The sequence below is a fragment of the Pongo pygmaeus genome, chromosome 12, assembly GCF_028885625.2.
Source record: "Pongo pygmaeus isolate AG05252 chromosome 12, NHGRI_mPonPyg2-v2.0_pri, whole genome shotgun sequence".
In the NCBI taxonomy this organism is placed as follows: Eukaryota; Metazoa; Chordata; class Mammalia; order Primates; family Hominidae; genus Pongo; species Pongo pygmaeus.
In genome coordinates, this window is record NC_072385.2 from 68,097,395 (window position 1) to 68,121,503 (window position 24,109).

Below are 24,109 nucleotides of genomic sequence, written 5' to 3' on the forward strand. Positions count from 1 at the left end.
ATATGCCAACAGTGAGCAATCTGAAAAAGAAATTTTACAAAGTAATCCCATTTACAATAGCCACACATAAAATTAAATACCTAGGAATTAACCAAAGAAGTGAAAGATATCTATAATGAAAATAACAAAACACTGATAAAAGAAATTGAAGAGGACACACAAAAAAGGAAATACATTCCATGTCCATAGATTGAAAGAATCAATATTGTTAAAATGCCCATACTGCACAAAGCAATCTGCAGATTCAATGCAATTCCTATCAAAATACCAATGCCATTCTTCACAGAAATAGAAAAAAAAAATCCTAAAACTTATATGGAACCACAAAAGACCCAGAATAGCCAAAGCTATCCCAAGCAAAAAGAACAAAACTGGAGGAATCACATTACTGACTTCAAATTACACTACAGAGCTATACTAACCAAAACAGCATGGTACTGGCATAAAAACAGATACATAGACATATGGAAAAGAATAGAGAACCCAGAAACAAATCCACACACCTACTGTGAACTCATTTTTAACAAAGATGCCAAGAACATCCACTGGGGAAAAGACAGTCTCTTCAATAAATTGTGCTGGGAAAACTGGATATCCATATGCAGAAGAATAAAACTAGACCCCTATCTCTCACTATATAGAATAATCGTATCAAAATGGATTAAAGACTTAAATCTAAGACCTCAAACTATGAAACTTCTACAAGAAAACATTAGGGGAAAGTCTCCAGGACATTGGTCTGGGCAAACATTTCTTGAGTAATACCCTTCAAGCACAGGCAACCAAAGCAAAAATGAACAAATGGGATCACATCAAGTTAAAAAGCTTCCACATGACAAAGAAAGCAATCAACAAAGTGAAGAGACAACCCACAGAATGGAAGGAAATATCTGCAAACTACCCATCAGACAGGGGATTAATAACCAGAATATATAAGGAACTCAAACAATGCTATAGGAAAAAATCTTATAATACAATTTAAAAACGGGCAAAAGATTTGAATAAACATTTCTCAGAAGAAGAGATACAAATGGCAAACCAGCATATGAAAAGGTGCTCAGCTGGGCACCATGGCTCACGCCTCTAATCCCAGCACTTTGGGAGGCTGAGGCGGGTGGATCACCTGAGGTCAGGAGTTCGAGATCAGCCTGGCCAACGTAGTGAAACCCCGCCTCTACCAATAATACAAAAATTAGCCAGGTGTGGTGGTGTGTACCTGTAATCCCAGCTACTCAGGAGGCTGAGGCAGGAGAATCGCTTGAACCCGGAAGATGGAGGTTGCAGTGAGTCAAGATCATGCCACTGCACTCTAGCCTGGGCAACAAGAGTGAAACTCTGTCTCAAAAAAAAAAAAAAAAAGAAAAGAAAAGGTGCTCAACATCACTGATCATCAGAGAAATGCAAATCAAAACTACAATGAGATATCATCTTACTGCCAGTTAAAACAGCTCGTAACCAAAAGACAGGCAATAACAAATGTTGGCGAGTGTGTGAAGAAAAGGGAACCCCTGTACACTGTTGATGAGAATGTAGATTAGTACAGCCACTATAGGGACAGTTTGGAGGTTCCTCAAGAAACTAAAAATATGACTACCAAATGACCTAGCAATCCCACTGCTAGATGTGTACCCAAAAGAAAGGAAATCAATATATTAAAGCGATATCTGCACTCCTATATTTGTTGAAGCACTGTTCACAATAGTCGAGATTTGGAAGCAACCTACATGTGCTTTAACAGATGAATAGATAAAGAAAATATGGTACAAGGCCGGGCGCAGTGGCTCACATCTGTAATCTCAGCACTTTGGGAGGCCAAGGCAGGCGGATCACGAGGTCAGGAGTTCGAGACCAGCCTGGCCAACATGGTGAAACCCGTCTCTACCAAAAATACAAAAATTAGCCGGGCATGGTGGTGCATACCTATAATCCCAGCTACTCGGGAGGCTGAGGCAGGAGAATCACTTGAACCTGGGAGGCGGAGTTTGCAGTGAGCTGAGATCGCGCCATTGCACTCCAGCCTGGGCAATAGAGTGAGACTCTGTCTCAAAAAAAAAAAAAAAAAAAGAAAAGAAAAAAGAAAGAAAGAAAATATGGTACATATACACAATGGAGTGCTACTCAGCCATAGAAGAAAATGAGCTCCTGTTATTTGCAACAACATGGATGGAACTGAAAATCATTAACTGAAATAAGCCAGGCACAAAAAGACAAACATCGCATGTCTTCACTTATGTGTGAGATCCCAAACATCAAAACAATTGAACTCAAGGAGATACAGAGCAAAAGGATGGTTACCAGAGGCTGGGAAGGGTAGTCGGGGGTGGCAGGGGGGAGATGGAGATAGTTAATGGGTACAACAAAATAGTTAGAAAGAATGAATAAGACCTATTATTTGATAACACAACAGGGTGACTATAGTCAATAATAATTTAATTGTACATTTTTAAAAAAATTAGTCGGTGGTGGCGGGTGCCTGTAGTCTCAGCTACTCGGGAGGCTGAGGCAGGAGAATGGCGTGAACCCGGGAGGGGGAGCTTGCAGTGAGCGGAGATCGCGCCACTGCACTCCAGCCTGGGGGACAGAGCGAGACTCCGTCTCAAAAAAAAAAAAAAAAAAAAAGAACTTAGAGTATAATTGGATTGTTTATAATACAAAAGATACATGCTTGAGGGGATGGATACCCCACTTTCCATGCGATTATTATGCATTGCATGTCTGTACCAAAATATCTCATGTACACCATAAATATATGCATCTACTATGTACCCACAAAAACTAAAAATTAGAATTTTTTTTTTTTTTTTTTTTTTTTTTTTTTTTTTTTTTTTTTTTTTTTTGAGAGGGAGTTTTGCTCTTGTTGCCCAGGCTGGAGAGCAAGGGTGTGATTTCGGCTCACTGCAACCTCCGCCTCCAGGTTCAAGCGATTCTCGTGCCTCAGCGTCCCGACTAGCTGGGATTACAGGCATGCATCACCATGCCTGGCTAACTTTGTATTTTTAGTAGAGGTGGGGTTTCACCATGTTGGTCTGGCTAGTCTTGAACTCCTGACCTCAGGTGATCCACCTGTCTCAGCCTCCCAAAGTGCCGGGATTACAGGTGTGAGCCCAGACCCCCAATTTTTTTTTTTTTTAGTGTAAAAACATGGCCAGGCATGGTGGCTCACACCTGTAATCTCAGCACTTTGGGAGTTCAAGGCGGGTAGAGCACTTGAGCCCAGGAGTTAAATACCAGCCTGGGCAACATGGCAAAAACCCATCTCTTCAAAAAATACAAAAATTAGCTGGGCATGGTGGCACACAACTGTAGTCCCAGCTACTTGAAAGGCTGAGGCAAGATGATAGCTTCATCCCGGAAGGCAGAAGCTACAGTGAGCCAAGATCATGCCATGGCACTCCAACCTGGGAGACAAAGTGAGACCCTGTCTCAAAAAAGAAAAACCCGGTGGGGTGCGGTGGCTCATGCCTATAATCCTAGCACTTTGGGAAGCTGAGGTGGGCAGATCACGAGGTCAAAAGATCGAGACTATCCTGGCCAACATGGTGAAACTCTGTCTCTACTAAAATACAAAAATTAGCTGGGCATGGTGGCATGTGCTTGTAGTCCCAGGTACTCGGGAGGCTGAGGCAGGAGAATCACTTGAACCCTGGAGGTGGAGGTTGCCGTGAGCCGAGATCATGCCACTGCACTCCAGCCTGGCGACAGAGCAAAACTTCTTTAAAAAAAAAAAGAAAGAAAGAAAGAAAAGAAAAACCAACCATTAATAGCAGGGGATATATCTGAGTGGTGAGATTACTGGGACATTATTCTTTTCTCAATACTTTTTTGCACTTTAACTGTTTATACAGTGAACAAGCTTACATTTCTTTTTACTTTTTTAAAAATTGAGACAGGGTCTTGTTATGTTGCCCAGCTAGTCTCGAACTCCTGAGCTCAAGCAATCTTCCTGCCTCAGCTTCCTGAGTGGCTAGGACTATAGATGTGTGTCACTGCACTTGGCTTTTTTTTTTTTTTTTTTTTTTTTGAGACGGAGTCTCACTCTGTCGCCCAGGCTGGAGTGCAGTGGTGCCATCTCGGCTCACTGCAAGCTCCGCCTCCTGGGTTCACGCCATTCTCCTGCCTCGGCCTCCTGAATAGCTGGGACTACAGGCGCCCACCACCATGCCCGGCTAATTTTTAATATTTTTAGTAGAGATGGGGTTTCACCGTGTTAGCCAGGATGGTCTCGATCTCCTGACCTCATGATCTGTCCACCTCAGTCTCCCAAAGTGCTGGGATTACAGGCGTGAGCCACCACGCCCGGCCAAGCCTTTTTTTTTTTTTTTTTTTTTCTTATTAAGGCTTATGTTATTTCATAAGCACAAATAACAATGGAACAAAACCATTGAGTTTTATAAAGCAACAATAAGTTACAAGCATATAACGCATGCTTGTAAGCATACATAGGCTAGAGGTTTTTACATTTTTGTAGATTGCCCAACGTTAAGTTGTTACACAAAAAGCACCAAAAATTTCTCAGCCTACAAATATCAGCAGATGACATCTCAAAGAGATATGTCTAAAAACTGCTGCTTAGTCCTCTTCTGCAAGGTGGCAAACCAAGCCCAGGCACCCGCTGCTGGAAGGCTGAGATTTACTTACAACCCTGCAGAGCAGGGAGGGAATGCACACAATGAAGCCATGCTGTGTAAATCACTTAGTCTGGCTGAAAGTAACAAGACACAGAATAAAGGTAGCTTAAATAATAGACGCTTACTACTTCACATAATGTGAAGTCCAGATATAGGTGGTTTCCAAGACTGGTTATGTCAGTTATCTTGACAATTTCAGGATTCTAGGTCAGCTTTCCTTTGACTTCCATGGCTTTCCCCTCCCGGTAGCTCCTGGCATCACTGCTTCACACAAGAACTTCTAAAGGCAGGAAGGGGTGGGTGGTGGCATTTCTGCTCACTCATCTCTCTTTTTCTCAGGGATTCAAATCTTTCCCAAAATGTCTGTTCCTAGCAGACATTTTCCTACATTTTATTGGCCACACTGTGACAGTTCGGTGTAAGGAAAGGCACAGGGAAAAAAACTACGCTCAGTTAAAAGAAGAAACACAGCCATCCCTAAATCAAGAACTGGCCCAGAGAAGGGGATTACCATTATCATCATTATTGCTCTAGGCCAGCAGTGTCCAATAGAATTTAATGTGAGCCACAAATGCAAGCCATATAAATATCCCTGAGTCAGTCTTTGGAAACCTAAAAGCAAGTCTTCATTTTCTCCTATGTGAATGAGTTACAACAATGATAAGCAACACTGCCTCCCACCAGCATAATTAGCAGTGGGTGCCAAAGGTGTATCCAGCATTATTCCAACAAAGTCACCTTGATTATAAAATTTGGATTCTGAGTTCCCCGAGTTATGGTTTGGTGTGACTCTGACTAGCTGTGTGACATAAATGAGTTACTTTGCTTATCTGGGCCCCAGTTTCCTCATCTTAAAACAGGTAGTTCCTTAATGTCCTTTAGAACTCTAGTACTCCATGGTTTTATGCTATAAAATCAGCTAGAGCACCTTCCCAGCCACCTGACACCAGCAAGCCCAGGGCCTTAGGCAAGGACACTTGAGAAGCCATTCAGGATACTTTCTCTGATGCCGTGGAGCAAAACGCACTTTTAGAGGGAAAGAAGAAAGCAAGTTGTGCTGGCTTGTCGTTCATTTACTCAGTAAGCATCACAGGGCATGCACTATGTGCCATAGTGGCTCAAGATTGAATAAGAGAGAAAAAGATGTGGTCCCTGCCCTCAGTAAGCTTACAATCTAGTGGGAAGGAAACGTAGAAGAGCAATTACCAAAAGGTATGGAGAGGACTGGGACAGAGGAAAGGGTGTACATGCCTTGCACCTTGCCTAGTTGAGGCAAGATGAGAGAAGCCTTCCTGGAGGAAGTTATATCCAAATGAGGCCTGAAGGAAGAGTACTTGGTTGCCTCTCCTGGCATTGTTGGGAACTGTCTGGCCTAGCAGGCATGTCATCATACACTTTACCTGCTTTTCTTCTTTTCTTTGACTTGCTGTTTTTCTATTCCTTTTTTTTTTTTTTTTTTTTTTTTTTAAACAGAGCCTCGCTCAGTTTCCTGGAGTGTAATGGCATGATCTTGGCTCACGGCAACCTCTGCCTCCCGGCTTCAAGTGATTCCCCTGCTTCAGCCTCCCAAGTAGCTGGGACTACAGGCATGCACCACCATGCCCAGCTAATTTTTTTTTTTTAATATTTTAGTAAAGACAGGGTTTAACCATGTTGGCCAGGATGGTCTTGATCTCCTGACCTCGTGATCCGCCCACCTCGGCCTCCCAAAGTGCTGGGATTACAGGCGTGAGCCACCTTGCCCGGCCTTCTATTCCTTTTTCTAATGCATTTGCCCCAGCTATCTGTATAGCCTACAATCTGGTAGACGGACCACAGGGAAACCACTGCGGCAAACTAAAAGTGTCTATCTCAGATCCTTCCACCCCATCATTTCCAAAATCACCCTATCTCCACCACCATCACCTTTACCGCCATCACCACTATCATCCTCATCCTTCCCATCACCATCTCCACTGCTATCTCTCAACACCATCATCATCACCACCACCACCATCATCACCATGAGCACCACCTCTGTCATCATCAAAAAAGCACACAGGTGAGCCTTGCTTTAACTAATCTCAAAACTATATTTAAGATATGAGTTCTATGAACAAATTCAGGAATGATTATTTGCTTTTCCAAATTATCCAATCTAAAGTAACCCTAAATAGTTAAGCTTCCCTAGTGTTTTTAAAATGTGCTTTGGTTTACAAACATTTTAATTGCTCACATCTCTTCAGGAACATGCCTATTTTAAGATGTAAGCATAACAGAAATAGGATTTTCAAGCTGACAGAGAAGGGCAAGTATAAAATGTTTGTAAGGACTCTTTCTTGATTCATTAAATTAATTGAGAAGAGTTTTATAGCATGCACAAATCTACTAAACATTAAGCAGTTTTAGTTGGCCATAAATCAGGGACTGTAAAGGGAAAAATGAATTTCATCAATAGTACTGCTATATAGAAATAGTATATCTATATAAAAATATACTTATGTAAATACATGATACATGTACTTATATATGTATCATGTTTATATTTTATATTTGTATATGTAAGTATACAATATATCATATATGAGATAAATGTATATTATTATTACAAATATCCTGGCTGGGCACGGTGGCTCACACCTATATCCCAACACTTTGGGAGGCCAAGTCAGGAGTATCATTTGATCTCAGGAGTTCAAGACCAGCCTGGACAACATAGCAAGACCTCGTCTGTACTAAAAACTAAAAAAATTAACTAGGCATGATGGTGACCACCTGTAGCCCCAGTCACTAGGGATGCTGAGGTGGGAAGATCGCTTGAGCCTGGGTTGAGGTTGCAGTGAGCCAAGATCGTACCACTGCACTCCAGCCTGGGTAACACAGCGAGACCCTGTCTCAAAAAAAAAGCCCAAAAACAAGCCGGGCATGGTGACTCACACCTGTAATCCCAGCACTTTGGGAGGCCAAGGCAGGTGAATCACTTGAAATCAGGAGTTCGAGACCAGCCTGGCCAACATAGTGAAACCCCATCTCTACTAAAAATACAAAAAAAATTAGCTGGGCATGGTGGTGCATGCCTGTAATCCCAGCTACTCAGGAGGCTGAGGCAGGAGAATTGCATGAACCCAGGAGGTGGAGGTTGCAGTGAGCTAAGATCACACCACTGCACTCCAGCCTGGATGACAAAGCAAGACTCCATCTCAAAAAAAAAAAAAAAAGAAAGAAAGAAAAAGGAAAAGGAAAAAAAAACACCAAAAACAAAAACAAAAAACAAATATCTTTTTCTACGTTGTAAAATTTGGGTTAGGGGTTGAGGTACATTATTAAGATGGCTACAAATTCCTCTCATCTTGTATGCACATCCCTTGTGATATGACTTTGCCATTCTTCTCATCAACAAGGAGAGTCTATTTCACTACTCCTTAACTCTGACTCTGGGTTGACTGTGTGACTTCTTATTTTCTTTCTTTGTTTTTTTTTTGAGACGGAGTTTCGTTCTTGTCGCCCAGGCTGGAGTGCAATGGCGTGATCTCAGCTCACTGCAACCTTCACCTCCTGGGTTCCAGCGGTTTTCCTGCCTCAGCCTCCCGAGTAGCTGGGATTACCGGTGCCTGCCACCATGCCCAGCTAATTTTTTATATTTTTAGTAGAGACAGGGTTTCACCCTGTTGGCCAGGCTGGTCTTGAACTCCTGACCTCAGGTGATCCACCAGTCTCGGCCTCCCAAAGTGCTGGGATTACAGGTGTGAGCCACCGCGCCCAGCCAACTGTGTGACTTCTTTAGCTAATGGGATAGTAACAAATGTGATGCAAGCAGAGGCTTAACAAGTACATGCACATTGGGGTTTGTTCTCTCTTGCTGATCTGGGAACCCTGCCACCACCACCATGTGATGCAGTTCAGGCTGGCCTGTTGGAGGATAACAGATCATGTGGAGCAGAGATGAGCTGGCCCACCTCAGGCCCTACCAGAGCAATCAGCTTGCCAAACACAACATATATCAGCGAGGCCATCCTAGACCATCCAGCCCTAGCTGAGCCAGCCCAGACCAGAGACTCATGAGAAACAGTAAAATGTTCATCATTTTAAGCCACTAGATTTTGTGGTGGTTTGTTATACACCAAAAGCTAACTGATACAAGGACCATATCATATTGTATTTTGTTTTCTTCCTTTCTCCATTCCAAAAAGGTTGGGTAAGATGTTTGGTTTACTGAAGTCAGAGTTGCCACAACATACGATCCTTCATTTTCTTCCAATTCTAAAAGCTCTGATTCTCTTATATTATTAAGCTTCCTTTCCCAGCTTTGGTCTTTACAGAAGGGATGGGAAATAAAGGTAGTAAAAATGAGGTATGTTTTTAGGAGTGAGAAGGGAGGGGAACATGTGAATTAAGGTAGTGATGGTAGGATGCTGAGACTAAAAACAGAGGACAGCACAACCCATAAAGTGTTGACTAACTTCCCGGGAGAAGTTTGTTCTAGTAAATCAGAGTCTCTATGAAACTCCCTGGCAAAGACCTCAGATGTCCCTGTGTTAAATTGCAAACACACATTCTAAAATTCCCCTTATGTTCCATTCCTTAGTTCCTCTCAATCTTTTTCACTATCCAAAGTATGGTTTTCTACTTTGTTAGCTAGAATTTTGGGGGCTCCAAGTGACAAAAGCCCAACTCAACCTAGCTCAAGCAAAAAACAATATATTGGCTTTTATATCTTAAAAGTCCAGATCATCCTCAGGCTTCAGGCAAGATTGAATCCAGTTGCTCAAATGATGTATTCAGGGAACTGTCTCCCCAGCTCCACCTCCAGGATCTGCTGCACTCAGTCTTGTCCTATCTATATCCCTCAGTCTCTGACCTATTGTGTGGGTCCCAGACTTCTGTGGCAGCAACTGCTCATTGTGTCTCTCCATCTTGAGTGATCCCAGCCTTCTTCCTACTCCCCACTTATTACCCTAATCATGTTAAGAGACCAGAAAACACCCAATTTCCCAAGGAAAAGGGAAAGAAAATTGGAATTTATCCTAGACCTCTCCATGAGCCCCCATATCTAACAGATCATAAAGCCAAGTCATTTCTACCCCATTTGTGTCGTTGGAATTGGTTGCTTCTTTCCATGGCCCTTGTCACTGTGCTTTATCATGCGTTGTTACTCCTGTCATGGAAGAGGAAAATTTCTCCCAAACCAGTCTTTGCTCTGCTCCCAATAAACCATCCTTCAAGCCTAGAATAACCTTAATTAAAGTATAAAACCTGAGCCTAGCATTCCCTCCCTGCTTAAACTATTTGGTTATGTAACTTGTAAAACCTGTTCCACAAATTTGGTGATTTGCTCAGCTGATCACTTGAGCCCCTCCAGCTCCCCTGGTGGGAGAGAGCCTACTTCTCTTAGGTTGGGTTCCCTAGAAACAGAGCCCAAGCTGGGATCAATGTTCATTGTTATTTTAGGAGCCTCACTGCTCCCTGCCTGTGGGCTGCCTGCCTAGGTAGAATACAGTGTCTTTGGTAAGGAGATTGGAGATTGGCCTCCCAAGAGGCCCAGTGCTCCTCATGCAAATTGCTTTTACCCAGTGACAAGCTCTACCAGCCTGGGGTCTCAGAGTGGGGCCTTCACCCAGCACAAAACATCCTGTTATGCCAGGGGTCAAAAGCTCAAATGCCTCCAGGAGCCAGAAGCCTGACAGACAGGGCAGCCTCCACTCAGCAACCATCGACTACTACCCCGCAGAAATCTGGCACTCACAGTTGCTAAGTCTTTAATTTTTTTCAGGAGGAACCAAAAATATTGAGTTTTATGTGAAATATTCTGGTTTTAAGCTGTTAGCTTGATTAAAAAACAACAACAACAACAACAAAAAAACCAGGCAAAACAAAACTTGTCTGGGGCCTTATCTGGCCTAGGAGCTGTCAGTTTGTGAATTTGGTTTGATGCCCTAATCCCAGAACAATGGATGCCCACTTGCCCCATATTTGCATAACTTTGGGAGCCACTGCAGTGATCTGGGACTAGACAAAGATCAGCTGTGAATCGACTACAAAAGGTTCCATGATTTCAAAATAAAGGGTAACCTTCTTCAGCAAGGCCTGTGTGACCTCCCTGACCTGGCTTCCACCCTTCTCCACCCTTTCCTGCACCTCCTTCCCCCTCCTCCCAACGTTATTTCGCACCTAGGGCCTTTGGTAACCGGGCTCTTTATCCCCGAGATCCCTCCCCTTACAATTATCTAAGGGCACTCCCAGCATCTTTCAAGGATCCTTTCCCTGACCCCTGCTTTCTCTTCTTACTCCATTTTTCAGAGCTGTTACCTCGCGGCCTCCTGTGTTTTTTACATGCCTGTTGCCCCAGCTGACCGAATCCCTGGAGGGAAGGAGCCTGGGTTTCTTCACCCCTGTATCCCCACTGCCTCATAGAGCCCTGGTGCTTTCAAGGCAGACTGGAGCAATGGGTATCCAATGAAAAAAATCATGACATTGACCATTGCCCTTCACATGTCAGAAATCCATTTGTGAAGAACTGGCCATTTTTATGTTAAGAAATTAAGTTGAAATCTGGTATTCATGAGAAGATGAAAACTTGCTGCATCCTTTAATTTTTAAAATGACTACCTATTTTTGAAAAACTGTTGGAAAAAAATACGTTTTAAAACTTACTCAGCTTTGGACCTCGCTGAGGCTTCCAAGGGGTTCTAGAACTAGAGAATGGCTACAGTGACCAGCATTTGCTTTTCTCGAGACCCTCAAGTGTTCTCAGGGCTCATCTTAAAGTGGGGGATGAGAGGGGAGAGGGGAGAGGGGATGTGTGCTGCCTCCCTGGGAGGGCAGAAACCAGCTCCTCTGAATGAAACAGCACTTTCCACAGAGACAGCGGCCTAGGGTGTGAGGGCGAGCAAGCCGCAGTCGAAAGCCCCTTTGCATAATCCATTCTTAAATTGACTGAGGCTTGTACAGTTGTAAACTGAAACTCCAGAGGCAAACCCTGAGCGGTTACATTTTCTCGAAAAGAATGTTTCCCAGCCTGTCAATTATTTCCTGCTCTCCGTCCCTCCCCAACGCGCGCACACACCCAACTTTTGGTAGCCAGCTGCCTTGACATTGAGCCTGTCTCCTACCTGAAGTGGAGCACCTCAGGAAGCAGCGAGGCTGCCGTTTCATTCATAATACATGAACTCAGGGGAGGAGGGAGGCGGGGGCAGGGGCCTTTCATCTCTGCTATTTAAAATCCCGGCATTGCAGCTGAAAGGGAAAACGACCTGGGAGTGAACGGCACCGGGGATGAAGCATTGCACGATAACGGCACAACCGAGCGCGTCAGCGGCCCGCCCGCCGGCTATTTATACCGCGCAGATTATGCAATCGGGCTCCAGCCATTCATGCCCCGACTGGGCCGCCGCACGCCCGGGGCGGGGGGGCCTCATTCCCGGGCGCCGGGTCAGTTTCTAAGTTTGCATCATCCCCTGCATTACGAGAGAGCTTGGGTTTCCATTCCTGCCAGCGGGGCTTGGGGGAGACAGCTGGGCTACAAACTCACTTGGCACACACGACTGCTCACTTAAACATCATAATAAAGGCACCAGATCGCCCGAGGCGCGGCCCCGCGCGCAGGGCCGAGCTGGGGGAGACCGGAAGGAACTGATAAACCGAGCGCTAATGACACCCCCTCCCGCGTCGGAAGTGTCCTCGGAGCGCCGGTCATTGAGAAATACCGAAGGGGCAGAGTGGGGGTGAAGCGAGGACAGGCCCGGGCGCAGCTGCGCGCGCCTCGCGAGGCGGGGAGCGGGGGCGCCGCGGCAGCGGGGGGCTTCTGCAGGCTGGGCCGCGGCGGGGCGGTGCGAACCTTTGGGCCCCGTGGAGTCCTTCCTAAATCACCCCCTCCCCGCCTCTGGGAGGGGGGAGGGCGAGTGATTGCTAAGATCCCACCCCCGCCCCTGGGGAAATCTACACTGCCGGCCCTACCGGACGAGAGGGGGGAGAAGGACACGAACGAAAGAGCGGATTGCAGAGGCTAAAATGTCCGCTTCTCCTGGCGCCCGAGCCAGGCGGGAGGAGTGGGGGCCGCGGCCGGCTTCCCAGTGAAACAGGACCTGCGGGGCTACTGAGCATGCCCGTCCCCGGCCGCTGAGGGTCGCTCCGGCTCCGCGCTCCGGGCTTTCCGGGCAGCCCGCGGGAAGGGCCCGGGTGGGGGTGCTCCCTCGCCCAGGACTCGGAACTGAGAAGCCTGTAGGTGGGGGACCTGCTGGGGGCCCCGCTGGGTTTGCGTGAAGTTGTGAGCAGATCGATATTACTTTTGAAGCTTTACGATCCTACTCTGACTGAACACTATTGATTTGATCGTGTTCAGAGATTCCCGCAGCCCCCTGTTCTGCCGGTTGTGGGGAGAGACAGGGATGTGGGTCCTTAGCTCTTTCAGCAGTGACATTCAATTAAAGCCCTAAACCTGTGATATCCCCTATTCCAGCAACAATCCAATGGACTTTGATAACACCCTGATGTTCAGATCAACAGACATATCTGAGTTATTCGCCCAATATCCTCATTTATTCCATGGAGCTGCAGGAGTCAGACTTGCCTCAACCACATGTAATTGATGGGGAGGACCAAGAAGTGACCTGCTAGTAATGTTTCCATCGAAAGGCCTCTTTTGGGTGTTGAACAAGGCAGAAGAGAACTGGCAGCCTTCATTTAAAGGAACATGAAGGACAGAGTGGAGGGGGGCATTTGGTAAACCAGCTGGCCGGAGAGAGGAAAGGGCTACCAGGAATCTGTATAGCCCATTTAACATTCCCAGCAACCCTATGTTGTGGGTACTATTCCGACACAACAGACACTGAACCCAAGGCTCAGTGGACCTAAGGGCCTGCCTGAGATAGCCCAGCTGGAGTATAGCACCAGGTGATCCCAGTGGGGACTTGGGGACTCCTGGACCTCAGAATATTTATCATTGTTCCGCTGGCAACCTGGTCCATAGACTGGGCCAGTCATTCACTGCTATTAAGCAGAGAGCTGGCTGAGTGAGTGGTGATGACACCAATTTAACCTGCTCATAGAGCTGGCCTACCTGCAGAAATTAATCACCTCACCTGCCACCTTGCCATTTGTGTACCTTGAAACTGGAGGGTGGAGCCCAAGAGATGCCCATAGGGTGGATAATTTTGACATGGGTAAGTGCTTGTGTTCTGGGAAGTTCAGGAATAACAGGGTGGGATCTCTTTCAGCACTCCCAGGGAGAAGAGCAACCACGGCCAAAGGTGAGACCTGGGTAGATTCCTTAGCCATCTGGGGATTTAGAAGACAATGAGATCTTGCCTTTGCTTAGTACTTTCTCAGGAACTCTCAATGACCTCAAAAACTGATAAAGACAAGCTTGGCCTTGTTATTCCTGTTTTATAAAGAAACTCACTCGGGGTCTCAGGACTGCTAGGAGAAAACCAGAACCACGCTGTTCCATCCCCTGGTTCATGCCCTCCCCACCACCACACATCACCAGCGTGAACCCCACTCCATGTCCACAGAGATCATGGCTGTGATAAGCACAAAGCCTGGAGTAAACCACCAGTTTCTCTCTGACTCAAGGTGAAACTTTTCGGAGCATTTGTGGCTCTTATGTGCACATAAATTTTAGGAATACTAAATTTGAGGCATTTATTTATTTATTTGGAGACAAAGTTTCGCTCTTGTTGCCCAGGCTGGAGTGCAATGGTGCAGTCTTGGCACACTGCAGCCTCTGCCTCCTGGGTTCAAACAATTCTCCTGCCTCGGCCTCCTGAGTAGCTGGGATTATGGGTGCCCACCACCACACCCAACTAATTTTTATATTTTTAGTAGAGACAGGGTTTTGCCATGTTGGCCAGGCTGGTCTCAAACGCCTGACCTCAGGTGATCCGCCCACCTAGGCCTCCCAAAGTGCTGGGATTACAGGCATGAGCCACTGCGCCCAGCCTGAGGCAAATATTTAATCTCTTAACCTGTTCAGTGCTTGCTGTTTAGTTAACATCATATCTGGATTGTCCCACAGACATTCAAGAGGATGGAAAAGTCTACTGTGTTTGGAGAGCAGCAAGGGATAGGGACTATGTCCCTTGTTTCTTTTTCTTTCTTTCTTTCTTTTTTTTTTTTTTTTGAGATGGAGTTTTGCTCTTGTTGCCCAGGCTGGGGTGCAGCGGCACAATCTTGGCTCACCGCAACCTTCACCTCCTGGGTTCAAGTGATTCTCCTGCCTCAGCTCCCGAGTAGCTGGGATTACAGGCACGCGCCACCACGCCCGGCTAATTTTGTATTTTTAGTAGAGACGATGTTTCACCATGTTGGTCAGGCTGGTCTCGAATTCCCGACCTCAGGTGATCTGCCTGCCTCGGCCTCCCAAAGTGCTGGGATTACAGGCGTGAGCCACCGCGCCCGGCCGGGGCTGCCTCTTAACGCGAGAAATTCCATAATTTCTACGGAAATGCAAACGTTTCTGGGCTGTGCTGGGTTGACCTTTTCCTTTGCACGAGTAATGATTCTTAAAAACGTCCGTTCCTTGGCCAGGCGCGGTGGCCCATGCCTATAATCCCAGCACTTTGGGAGGCCGAGGCAGGCGGATCACGAGGTCAAGAAATCGAGACCATCCTGGCCAACACGGTGAAACCCCCTCCCTACTAACAATTCAAAAATTAGCTGGGCGTGGTGGCGCGTGCCTGTAGTCCCAGCTACTCAGGAGGCTGAGGCAGGAGAATCACTTGAACCCAGGAGGTGGAGGTTGCAGTGAGCCTAGATCGCGCCACTGCACTCCAGTCTGGGGACAGAGCGAGACTCCATCTCAAAACAAAACAAAACAAAAATCCATTCCTCTATTGAGACAAAAAAAAAAAAAAATCACAAGATTCACGTGAAACGGAAAAGCCTCTGCCTTTCAGAACCTTGGCAAAGTCGAACCCCCTCCCCTTTCTGGTTGGGTTGGGCTGGAGAAGCCAGCCCCTGGCACCTGCGCCGCCCCTACCTTCCCACCCCGCGATGGGGGTAGTTGTGCCTCTGAGCCTGAGCACCTCTTCAGCTGTTTTACTCCCTCCCCTCCCTTGAGTTTCCCATCTCTGCCCCCGCCCAACCCCCCGATTTTTAATCTTGGGGTTTGGAAGGAGGGAGGGGGCAAAAACGGGGGCCAGATGTGTACGAGTCCTCCGCTCCCGCCTCCTCCCTCCTCTCGGGCTTCCTAAAACCCGGAGCCCTAATCAAGGAGGATTCGGAGCCAGACGGTCGCGGCGCAAGCAAACAACTCGGCTCCGCGGCTCCCCCGGGAGTGGAAGCCAGGAGGGAGGGGGAGAGGAAGCGGGGTGTGCTCAGTAGGCGGGACAAAGTTTTTTTTTTTCTTCTCCCTTTTTTTTTCGGTCGCAAGTAGGAAGCTTTTTGCACTCCACCACCTCTGGCCGCTGGGAAGACGTCATCGCTTCCGCCCTACTTCCTCCTCCTGTTGGCGGCGGTGAGAATCCAATATGGAGTAAATCGGTGGAGTCGAGAGATGGGGCTCGGACGGGGCGCCCTGCACCGCCTCCCAGGCGCACCTCCCCCGGCCGCCGACCGCTCCCCGGAACCGTGATTGGCCCGGCCCCCCGGGGGCGACCCCGGACTGAGCCCCCCCACCCGCGGCCGGCGCTCTTCTCCTCGCAGCAGTCCCCGCCGCTCCGAGGCGCGCTTGTTTTTCTCCTGCTCTCCCCCACCGCCGTCCCCTTCCCAAATCTCGCCCCCTCTGCCCGCTCCCGAGCCCCCGGAGCCTCCGCCCGCCTCTCCCCACGGCGCTGCGGCGTTCACTCCCCGCGCAGCCTGCCTTTGCACCCCTTCCCCCAAACCTTACCCCGCGCCCTGCTTCCCCTTCTGCTGCGGCGCCCCCTTCATCTCTAGCCGCCCCCCCTCCCCAAATCAGGCGATCTCCGGAGATGTGAAGAAGGGGGGCGAGCGGACAGGAAGATGAAGGGAGCAAAGCTGCCCGCCGCGGGACAGGCGTCTAGGTGAACAAGAAAATGACCGAAGAAACACACCCGGACGAGTAAGTTTGGTCGTGGGGTGGGACGAGGGTGCCCCGCGGGGGCAGCGTGGGGGCCGGGGCTGAGGATGCGGGCGGGGACGCTTATTGGGTGAACTTGGCGTGGGGTGCAGCGACTCGCTGACCTGTCGGGGTTGGGACGCAAGGCTTCCCTGCTTGTTGAAGTGAGGAGGGGGCAAAAACTGCTGCGGGCTGGCGGGCGCACGCCTAGGGTCGGCGGGCTGGTGGCAGCTCCGGGGGCCAAGGGCGTGCGGGTGACCTCCGGGCGGTCTCCGCTCCCTCTCCGAGGACTTACAGCTCCCCCGCCCCCGAAATCCTCGGCGGCTGGAGCGGAAGACCTGACACCCCCACTCCGACTTCCCGGGGCCGGTGGGTTTTTGCACAGTGACTTTGTGACTCCCGCCGCCCCGCGAGCCCTGCAGTCAGCTCCGGAGCCCACTGGGGCCTAGGCTCCGCCATTTCGTTTTCTTGAATCGCTCTCATTTGCATACCACATTTTCATTCATAAAAAACACGGCGGAGCGAGAGGAGGACGGGCGCGGGCTGCGCGGGGGTCTGGTGCGCCAGGGTCCCCGCGCGGGCCGGCGTGCTGGAGCCGCCCGAGGGGCCCCGCGGCGCGTGAGTGCCTGTGCACGCGCTTGTGGCCGGCACACGCGTCCTGCGGGGTCGGGCTGCTCGGGGCTGACCGAGGCGTGTGCGGCGGGGGCGTGCGGGGCATCGCGCTGGGGGCGCATGTGTGTGTGTATATGTGAGTGTCCTCGCGGGTGCGCGTGCACGGGCTTGTGCCTGGCCCGCGGGCCCAAGGGGAACAATGCTCGGGGCGCTCCGCCGGAGGGATCCTGGGCCGCCCCGCGCGGGACCCGTGACTGTCGCCAGCCCGGGGCGGAGGTGCAGCTGCCTCCTGCCTCGCGGTCCAGGGGTCCAGTTTGGCGTTTCCCCTCCCTGGTCTGAGGCGTTTTCAGTCTAGGGTGCGACGGGGGCGGGGCCGCGGGGCCCGACGCCTCAGGTCTTCTGCCTGGGGTTTGAGCGGTCACCGCGCGGCGGCCGCCGCTGCTGCTCAGTGGCTGTGCCCGCCACCAGCCACTTTTTTTTTTTTTGTGAATAAGACGCGCTCCTTTATTGTCACATGATATCCCTCCCCTCCTCCCCTGCACATTCATAAATCCGGAGCCTGTATCGGTTCCTTTCATTCAGTGCTGCCATTAGCCAAGGTAGCGGCGCCGCGGGCTTGGGCGCAAAGAGCCGGTTGGCAGCCGCGGGGACGCGCCCTGGAGGGAGGCCCCGCGCGCGTCTTTGCAGGGGAGTGCGGGCTGCGGGAGGCGTGCTCCAGAGGCCCCAGGTCTTTTGCCCCCCGCAGGCATTGAGCCTCAAGAGTACTGGGAGGGGAAGTGACTCAGGGCTGGGCGACTGGGAGGCTTGTCTCTTGCAGCAGGTGACAGTGCTGTGCCCTACTCTAGGAAATCTACTCACTTTATTAAATATACCCCCTTTATCCTTTGGCGTTTGCTGTTGCCAGTCCGGGCTAGAGTGGGGCTGGTGTTTGGGAAAGGGAATTTCAATTTCCTTCCTGTGAGTCCCCAGGGTACTTTGACTGCAGTAACCCCTGATCTTCCAGACAGCCGTCACAGGAGAGGATCCCTGCTGGTGTGCCTGTCGCAGACGTCCCACCGCATCTGCTGGTGTTTCTATTTCAGACGTTTTGCTTTGTCTTCGTATATAGCATCTTAAAATGGTAAAATGAAAAAAAGTTGCGCTTTTAGGGCTGAAATACAGAGAAGGAATATGCTGCTGGGCCTTGCTGCCTTTTGAACGTGGCCAATAAATCAGTATTTTTATGGGCCCTCGATTGTACCTGCACACAGAGTAGTAGTAGCAGTGAGGCTGGTTGCTGTGCTGTGGCCTTGCAGATTCTTGGAAAGGTTTGACCACTCTACCTTGGCTCCACCCCTTGAGAATACAGGCCTGACCTGGCCCTTTTTGTGGCAGCTTGTCCGCCTTGCATCTTTCTCCATCTGCTATCCAAAGCAGAAGGATTTCGAGTGGGATCACCAGCGAGGAAAGAATAGCTCCATTTTAGGCTCTCAGAGCAAGTTCAGCATGAAGCCGCAGCCTCCACTGCTGTCACAAGTCCAGTTGAGAGGATAGATATTTGAGGAGTTCTAGTTTCACTTAGAGACTGAGAAAGCCTTGGCACCTCAGCCACTGAAGAAATGGGTTTATAGGGGTTATTTTTAATGTGATGACCTTGGCACAAAACTTAAAATGCCTGAGAAGAAAGCGACTTCGTGGGCTTTAAACTGCCATGGTAGCCACTGTCCATTATTTTGTTCAACGTACCTGTGTAATGACGCATCTGAAAAATTCCTTTTAAATGTTAGTGACAGTAAGATTTCTCTCTCTGAATTACAGAGCTTGCTGTGATTGCTTTTTTGTTATTTTGTTGTTGTTTGCTGCCACTGTCTTTAAGTCTAGAGCTAAAATTATTGTTTGATTAAGGTAGCCATATTTGCTTAGATTTTTGCTAGATTCCTACTTTGGGTGAATTTGATCTATTTTTTTCTTGTAGTGATTTTATGTTTGAGGTCTCTCAGATACCTTTGGAACCAGGCAGGGGTTGCTACTTAAGAGAACTGGTGGCATCAAACTGGAGACCTAGGAAAGATATATTTGTACTTTAGGTAAAATAGACTTGATAGTCTACATGTAGTAAACGTTTTGTTGAATGGTCCAGATAATATCTGTTTCATTTAGCATCAGAATGCAGTAAATCAGAATCTTGCAAATAGTAAAACTGTGCTTAATTTAAAAAAATAATGTTTTGTTTTCTAATGTTGTTTTCCATGTCAATTTAAAATTCTTCTAATATATGGTAATTCAGGAAAGTTTCTTTGCTCTTGTTGATAATGGTCCCAAAAGATATCTTCCATATAGAAAATACACTGACCATTCTCTCTTTCGTCCCCCCGCCATAGAAATGCATGTTAAAATTTACAATTATACAGACTTTTAAGAATATAATTTACGAAGTGAAGAGCATCAGCAAACTATTGTAAGTCGTCCTCTGTGCATAGGGTTGGAAAATTTTTTAAAATCCATACCTATTTTGTCACTATCTTTAAAGCATTTGATCATTGAATGGCTTGGAAATTTGCAGACAAGATAAACCTTACTGAACCAAGCTCTAACCCTGGAGACATCGAGCTGCCATTCAGCTTTCTCTTTTGTTCCTTTCATGAACTCTTCTCTGTAACCCACTTCTTGCTGGGAATGGATTTGCAGCTTCCCTTTCAGTCATAGTTTTCCTAACCGTCGAAAGGTTTCCCATTAATAAAACAGGCGTAAGTATTTTTGCTGAACCATTTCAAAGACATTGCAGACATTGGGACTCTTATACCTAAATATTTGAGCTTACTTCTCAGGAGATAAAAATACTGTTCTGTGAAACCACAATACTATTATCACATTTTACAAAATTAATAATTCCCTGATGTCTTTAACACTCTGTCTGAATTGTCTGCAAAAATGTCTTTTATAACTGGTTATTCAGCCAGAGACCAATCGAAGACCCCGAGTTAAATGCATTTGTAACATGTATTTAAGGCTTAAGGCTTAGCCATTTGCTTACTTTATGATCTAAGGCAGTTTGCTTTCGTATGTCATGTCAGTTTTATATGGAGTGGACAAAATGGGAATAGATACTACCTATTTTGTGGAGCTGCTGTGAGAATTAAATGAGATAGCCTATGTAAAGCTTATAGTACAGGACTAGGCATAAAACAGGTGCCCTGTGTGGCTCTTTGCAGGGCACTGAGATAGATTTCTTTCAGGCTCAGCTTCGTTTTCAGATAACCCTGTGAAGAAGGTATTACCCCCATTTAACTGATGAGAAAGCCGATGTCAAGTTAGTTGCCCGAGACAGCAAACATTTTTTTAAAGCACTTTATTCATTTAGTCTTCTTAAAAATCCTGCGAGGTAGATGGTATTATTATCCCTATTAAATGGGAGAAGTGAGGCACAGAGAGGTGAAGTCCTTTCCTCAAGGTCATCCTATGAGTAACTGAAGGAGCTGGGAATTGAGCACTCCAGTAGCCTGGTTCAGGAAGGGCTCTGGGCTCTTAACTAACCACTGCAAACCAGTTGGGGGGTCCAGCCTCAGTCGTTCTGACTCAGAGCTCGGAGCCTTTCTGCCAATCATGCTTGTTTATTATTCTTCTGAACTGGTGACAATCTGTCATTGCCATCATTTTTCTCACTTCACTTATCTTCCCAGAAAATGCTGTGAAGCATGAGGGGCATACTGAATTAAAATGGATTTAAATAAATTTGGGCTTGAGAATTCTGTGATACACCTTAAAGATAATGGGAGTAGTGCAAATTCAGAGTTGGTTATTATTGGAATGTTAGATCTACGTTAACTGAAATAACAGTTGTGGAAATTAAACTGATACAGTGAGTATTGATCCATTTTCTTTGTGTTTGCCTTAAAAAGGCAGGTATGTTTCTACCAGGGGGTATGGTTCTACTGTACATGAGTAGAACCCTTAAATGTTAAAAATATGGAGTTGACTGTGCAGAATTAGAATCTTGATTTATTCCTCAGAAAATCCCCACACTTCCGGAGACCCAGGCCCGGAGGATGGCTTGAGGCCAGGAAAACCAGCCTGGGCAACACAGTGAGACCCTGTCTCTACCAAAAAAATAAAAAATAAAAATTAGCCGGGTGTGGTAGCACACACCTGTAGTCCCAGCTACTCAGGAGGCTGAGGGGAGAGGATGGCTTCAGGCCAGGAGGTCGAGGCTGCAATGAGCTGTGATTGTGCCACTGCACTCTAGCCTGGGCAACAGAGTGACACCATGTCTCAAGAAAAAAAAATCTTAAAAGTAAGAAAAAACAAAAAAAACCTGGAAAGACCTTAAGGAGCTTGTAAGCTAGGACCTGTCATAGTATAAAGTTAAGTGCCTAGTGCAAGGCTGAACAGCTAGTGAGGTGATAGACCTGGAGTGGACTAAGCTCCATCAGCTGGTTGTGGTCTGGGTTTGTTTCCATGGGAATATTAGCAAATGCAACCTCCTTTCTGACTAAAGCTGGCCCCCTCTGCTTTCCTGTCCTTTTAACCAGTACAATATATAAAAAGTGGATCAGTAGCAATACCCAAAACTATTTTGCCTTAGCAATTTGCTTACTCTTGCTTTTATTCTGAAATTCTCTTCTTTCTTCCTTCACTTCTCCAGTAGGTGACATTCTGCTCATGCCCCCAGCCATCTCTGAGCCATTGCATTTGGGTGGTCCTTTTTGACTTTCCCACCATAACCCCCTCCTCCCAGTCAAAATCAAGTCAAAGTCAAAATCCAAGGCAAAATCAATGTCTGTGTGTATTATATTTTTCCCCTACACTATATGGCAATTATTATTTCAAGTTAGGCTTATACCCAGCTAGATTCTGCATCCGAATATGAGCTTTTTGGATTCAAGGTTACTTCTCAAATGCCTAGTTTTCTAGTTGTTGGCCCAACACCATTGGGCACACTGTGGTTGCTTAATGTCTATTGAATAAAATAATGGATTTAATTATTTTAAAGTACTGTTTCATCTCTACTGACTAATGCAGTAATTACAATTGTTGTATTTGGTTAGCTTAGGGTATATATATAAGCCTCCTGAGAAACTCAACCATGTTCACATTGAGCCTCTGGTATTTTGTGGAAATTCCATGCAGAACTGTCTGGTGGTAGTGATCTGTCATTTGTAACTCAAAACTGATTTTGATTCCATTCATTGTTGCGAGAACTGACAAGTAAAAATCTTGACCACAATAAGACAGGGCCTGTTTCTATGCCTCTGCAGGAGAATCTCTGCAGAAATCACAGTATTAACAATTTGCAATAGCTGCAGGGTTCTGTTGGAGTCTTAACACTTGAGGGTGGATACAGCTGTGCCGATGAACTCTAATATTGGCATCATTCCTGTATTGCCAGCTGAACACAAATACAGTCTAACAGCAAAATTTTCAGAAATTGAACAAGTGATAATAGAGGCAGACCAGAAAGTTTTGGTGTATGTGATTATTTGTTTGGGCTTGTTTTTACTAAGGTAAATTAGGCTGAGTTTTTTAAAAAGACCCCGTCATCTCAATAAACTTGATAACTTATTCTTAGAAATATTTAAAAATTACTATTTAAGTCTAGAACATTGATGGTGCTTTTAAGGCATTTTCTAGGGCTTTTAGTGACTTTGAAGTAGAAGAAATATTTTGTATGGATGCTCCAGTGCCCCCGTGGAACAAAATATATTTTTTATATGCTTGCCCTGGATAGACATGAAGGATTGTTACATCTTGACATATGTCCCATGTCATGGAAGGAAAGTTAGGCCAGGATCATGGGAGTTTGCTAAATTAAGTAACAATTGTTTCATAACTACCCATTTCCCTTTCTCAGGTAACGTTTATCAACATTATGTTCACATGTGGCATATTGCACACATATTATCAAATTGTGCTTATGTTCTTCCTGCTACTCTCAAAGGGTAGTTGAATATTTATTTAAAAACAAACTTTCTGTGTTTACTTGCACTTAGAGGGTAAAGGTAAAGAAACAGATTTTGACTTCACCCTTAGCATTTAACATTTGTGATTGAAGAGATTAGAACAAATATTGGGAGCTTCTAAAATGTATGGTTTTGGCTCCTCTGTGTCCTGAAATAACGATTTTTCAGATCTGGTTGTTTTTGTTCTTCGATATATTTCCTGTGGTCCATTTATAAATGCTTAAAACTTAATTATCAGTTAAGTTTTTAATTGACTTTCATTTGTTCATCTGGTAATGACATCTTTGTCTTTCCATTTTCATTATTTATTCCTCTTGTTTCTTTTTCTTATTGCTTTGCTTTGGCACTGGCCTCCAGTACTGACTTTTCAGATACGCACTGTTTATTTTGTATTTGCATCCATACTAACTGAGAATGCACAGAGAAGCTTGACCCATCTGTCTTTCTAGGTGTGGGAATAGGTTTGTTTTGTTTTGGTTTTGGGTTTTTTTTTTTGAAACAGAGAGTCTTGCTCTGTTGTCCAGGCTGGAGTATTCAAAGTGATCCTTCTGCCTTGGCCTCCTGAGTAGCTGGAATTGTAGGTGTGCGCCACCACACCTGGCTAATTTTTAAATTTTTAGTAGAGGTGAGGTCTTGTTGCATTGCCCAGGATGGCCTTCAGCTCCTAGCCTTAAGCAGTCCTCCTGTCTCAACCTTCCAGAGAGCTGGGATTATAGGCATGAGCCACCTGCACCTGGCATGGGAATAGCTTTATTTTTTATTTTTATTACTTTTTTTTAGAGATGGAGTCTTGCTCTGTTGCCCAGGCTGGAGTGCAGGGGTGCAATCATGGCTTACTGGAGCCTTGAACTCCTGGGCTCAAGCAGTGCTCCCATCTCAGCCTCCCAAGTAGCTGGGACCACAGGTGTACACCACCATGCCCTTTGAGAATAATTTATTAA

General features: G+C 46.6%; 1 protein-coding gene across 3 annotated transcripts in view; it reads left to right on the plus strand.

Annotated features, from left to right (window-relative positions):
* Positions 1 to 15,790: 15,790 nt before the first annotated feature.
* Positions 15,791 to 24,109, plus strand: part of SPRED2 (sprouty related EVH1 domain containing 2) — a 120,448-nt gene continuing 112,129 nt past the window's right edge. For 2 of the 3 annotated variants that reach the window (XM_063648654.1, XM_063648655.1), the window contains exon 1: positions 15,844 to 16,623. Coding sequence is in view for 1 of the 3 variants with exons in the window: in XM_054475949.2 (XP_054331924.1) it covers positions 16,598 to 16,623 (26 nt within the window). In the remaining 2 variants the exon portion in view is untranslated. Of the gene's footprint in view, positions 16,624 to 24,109 lie in introns of all 3 variants that reach the window. The other variant, XM_054475949.2, reaches the window with a different exon arrangement.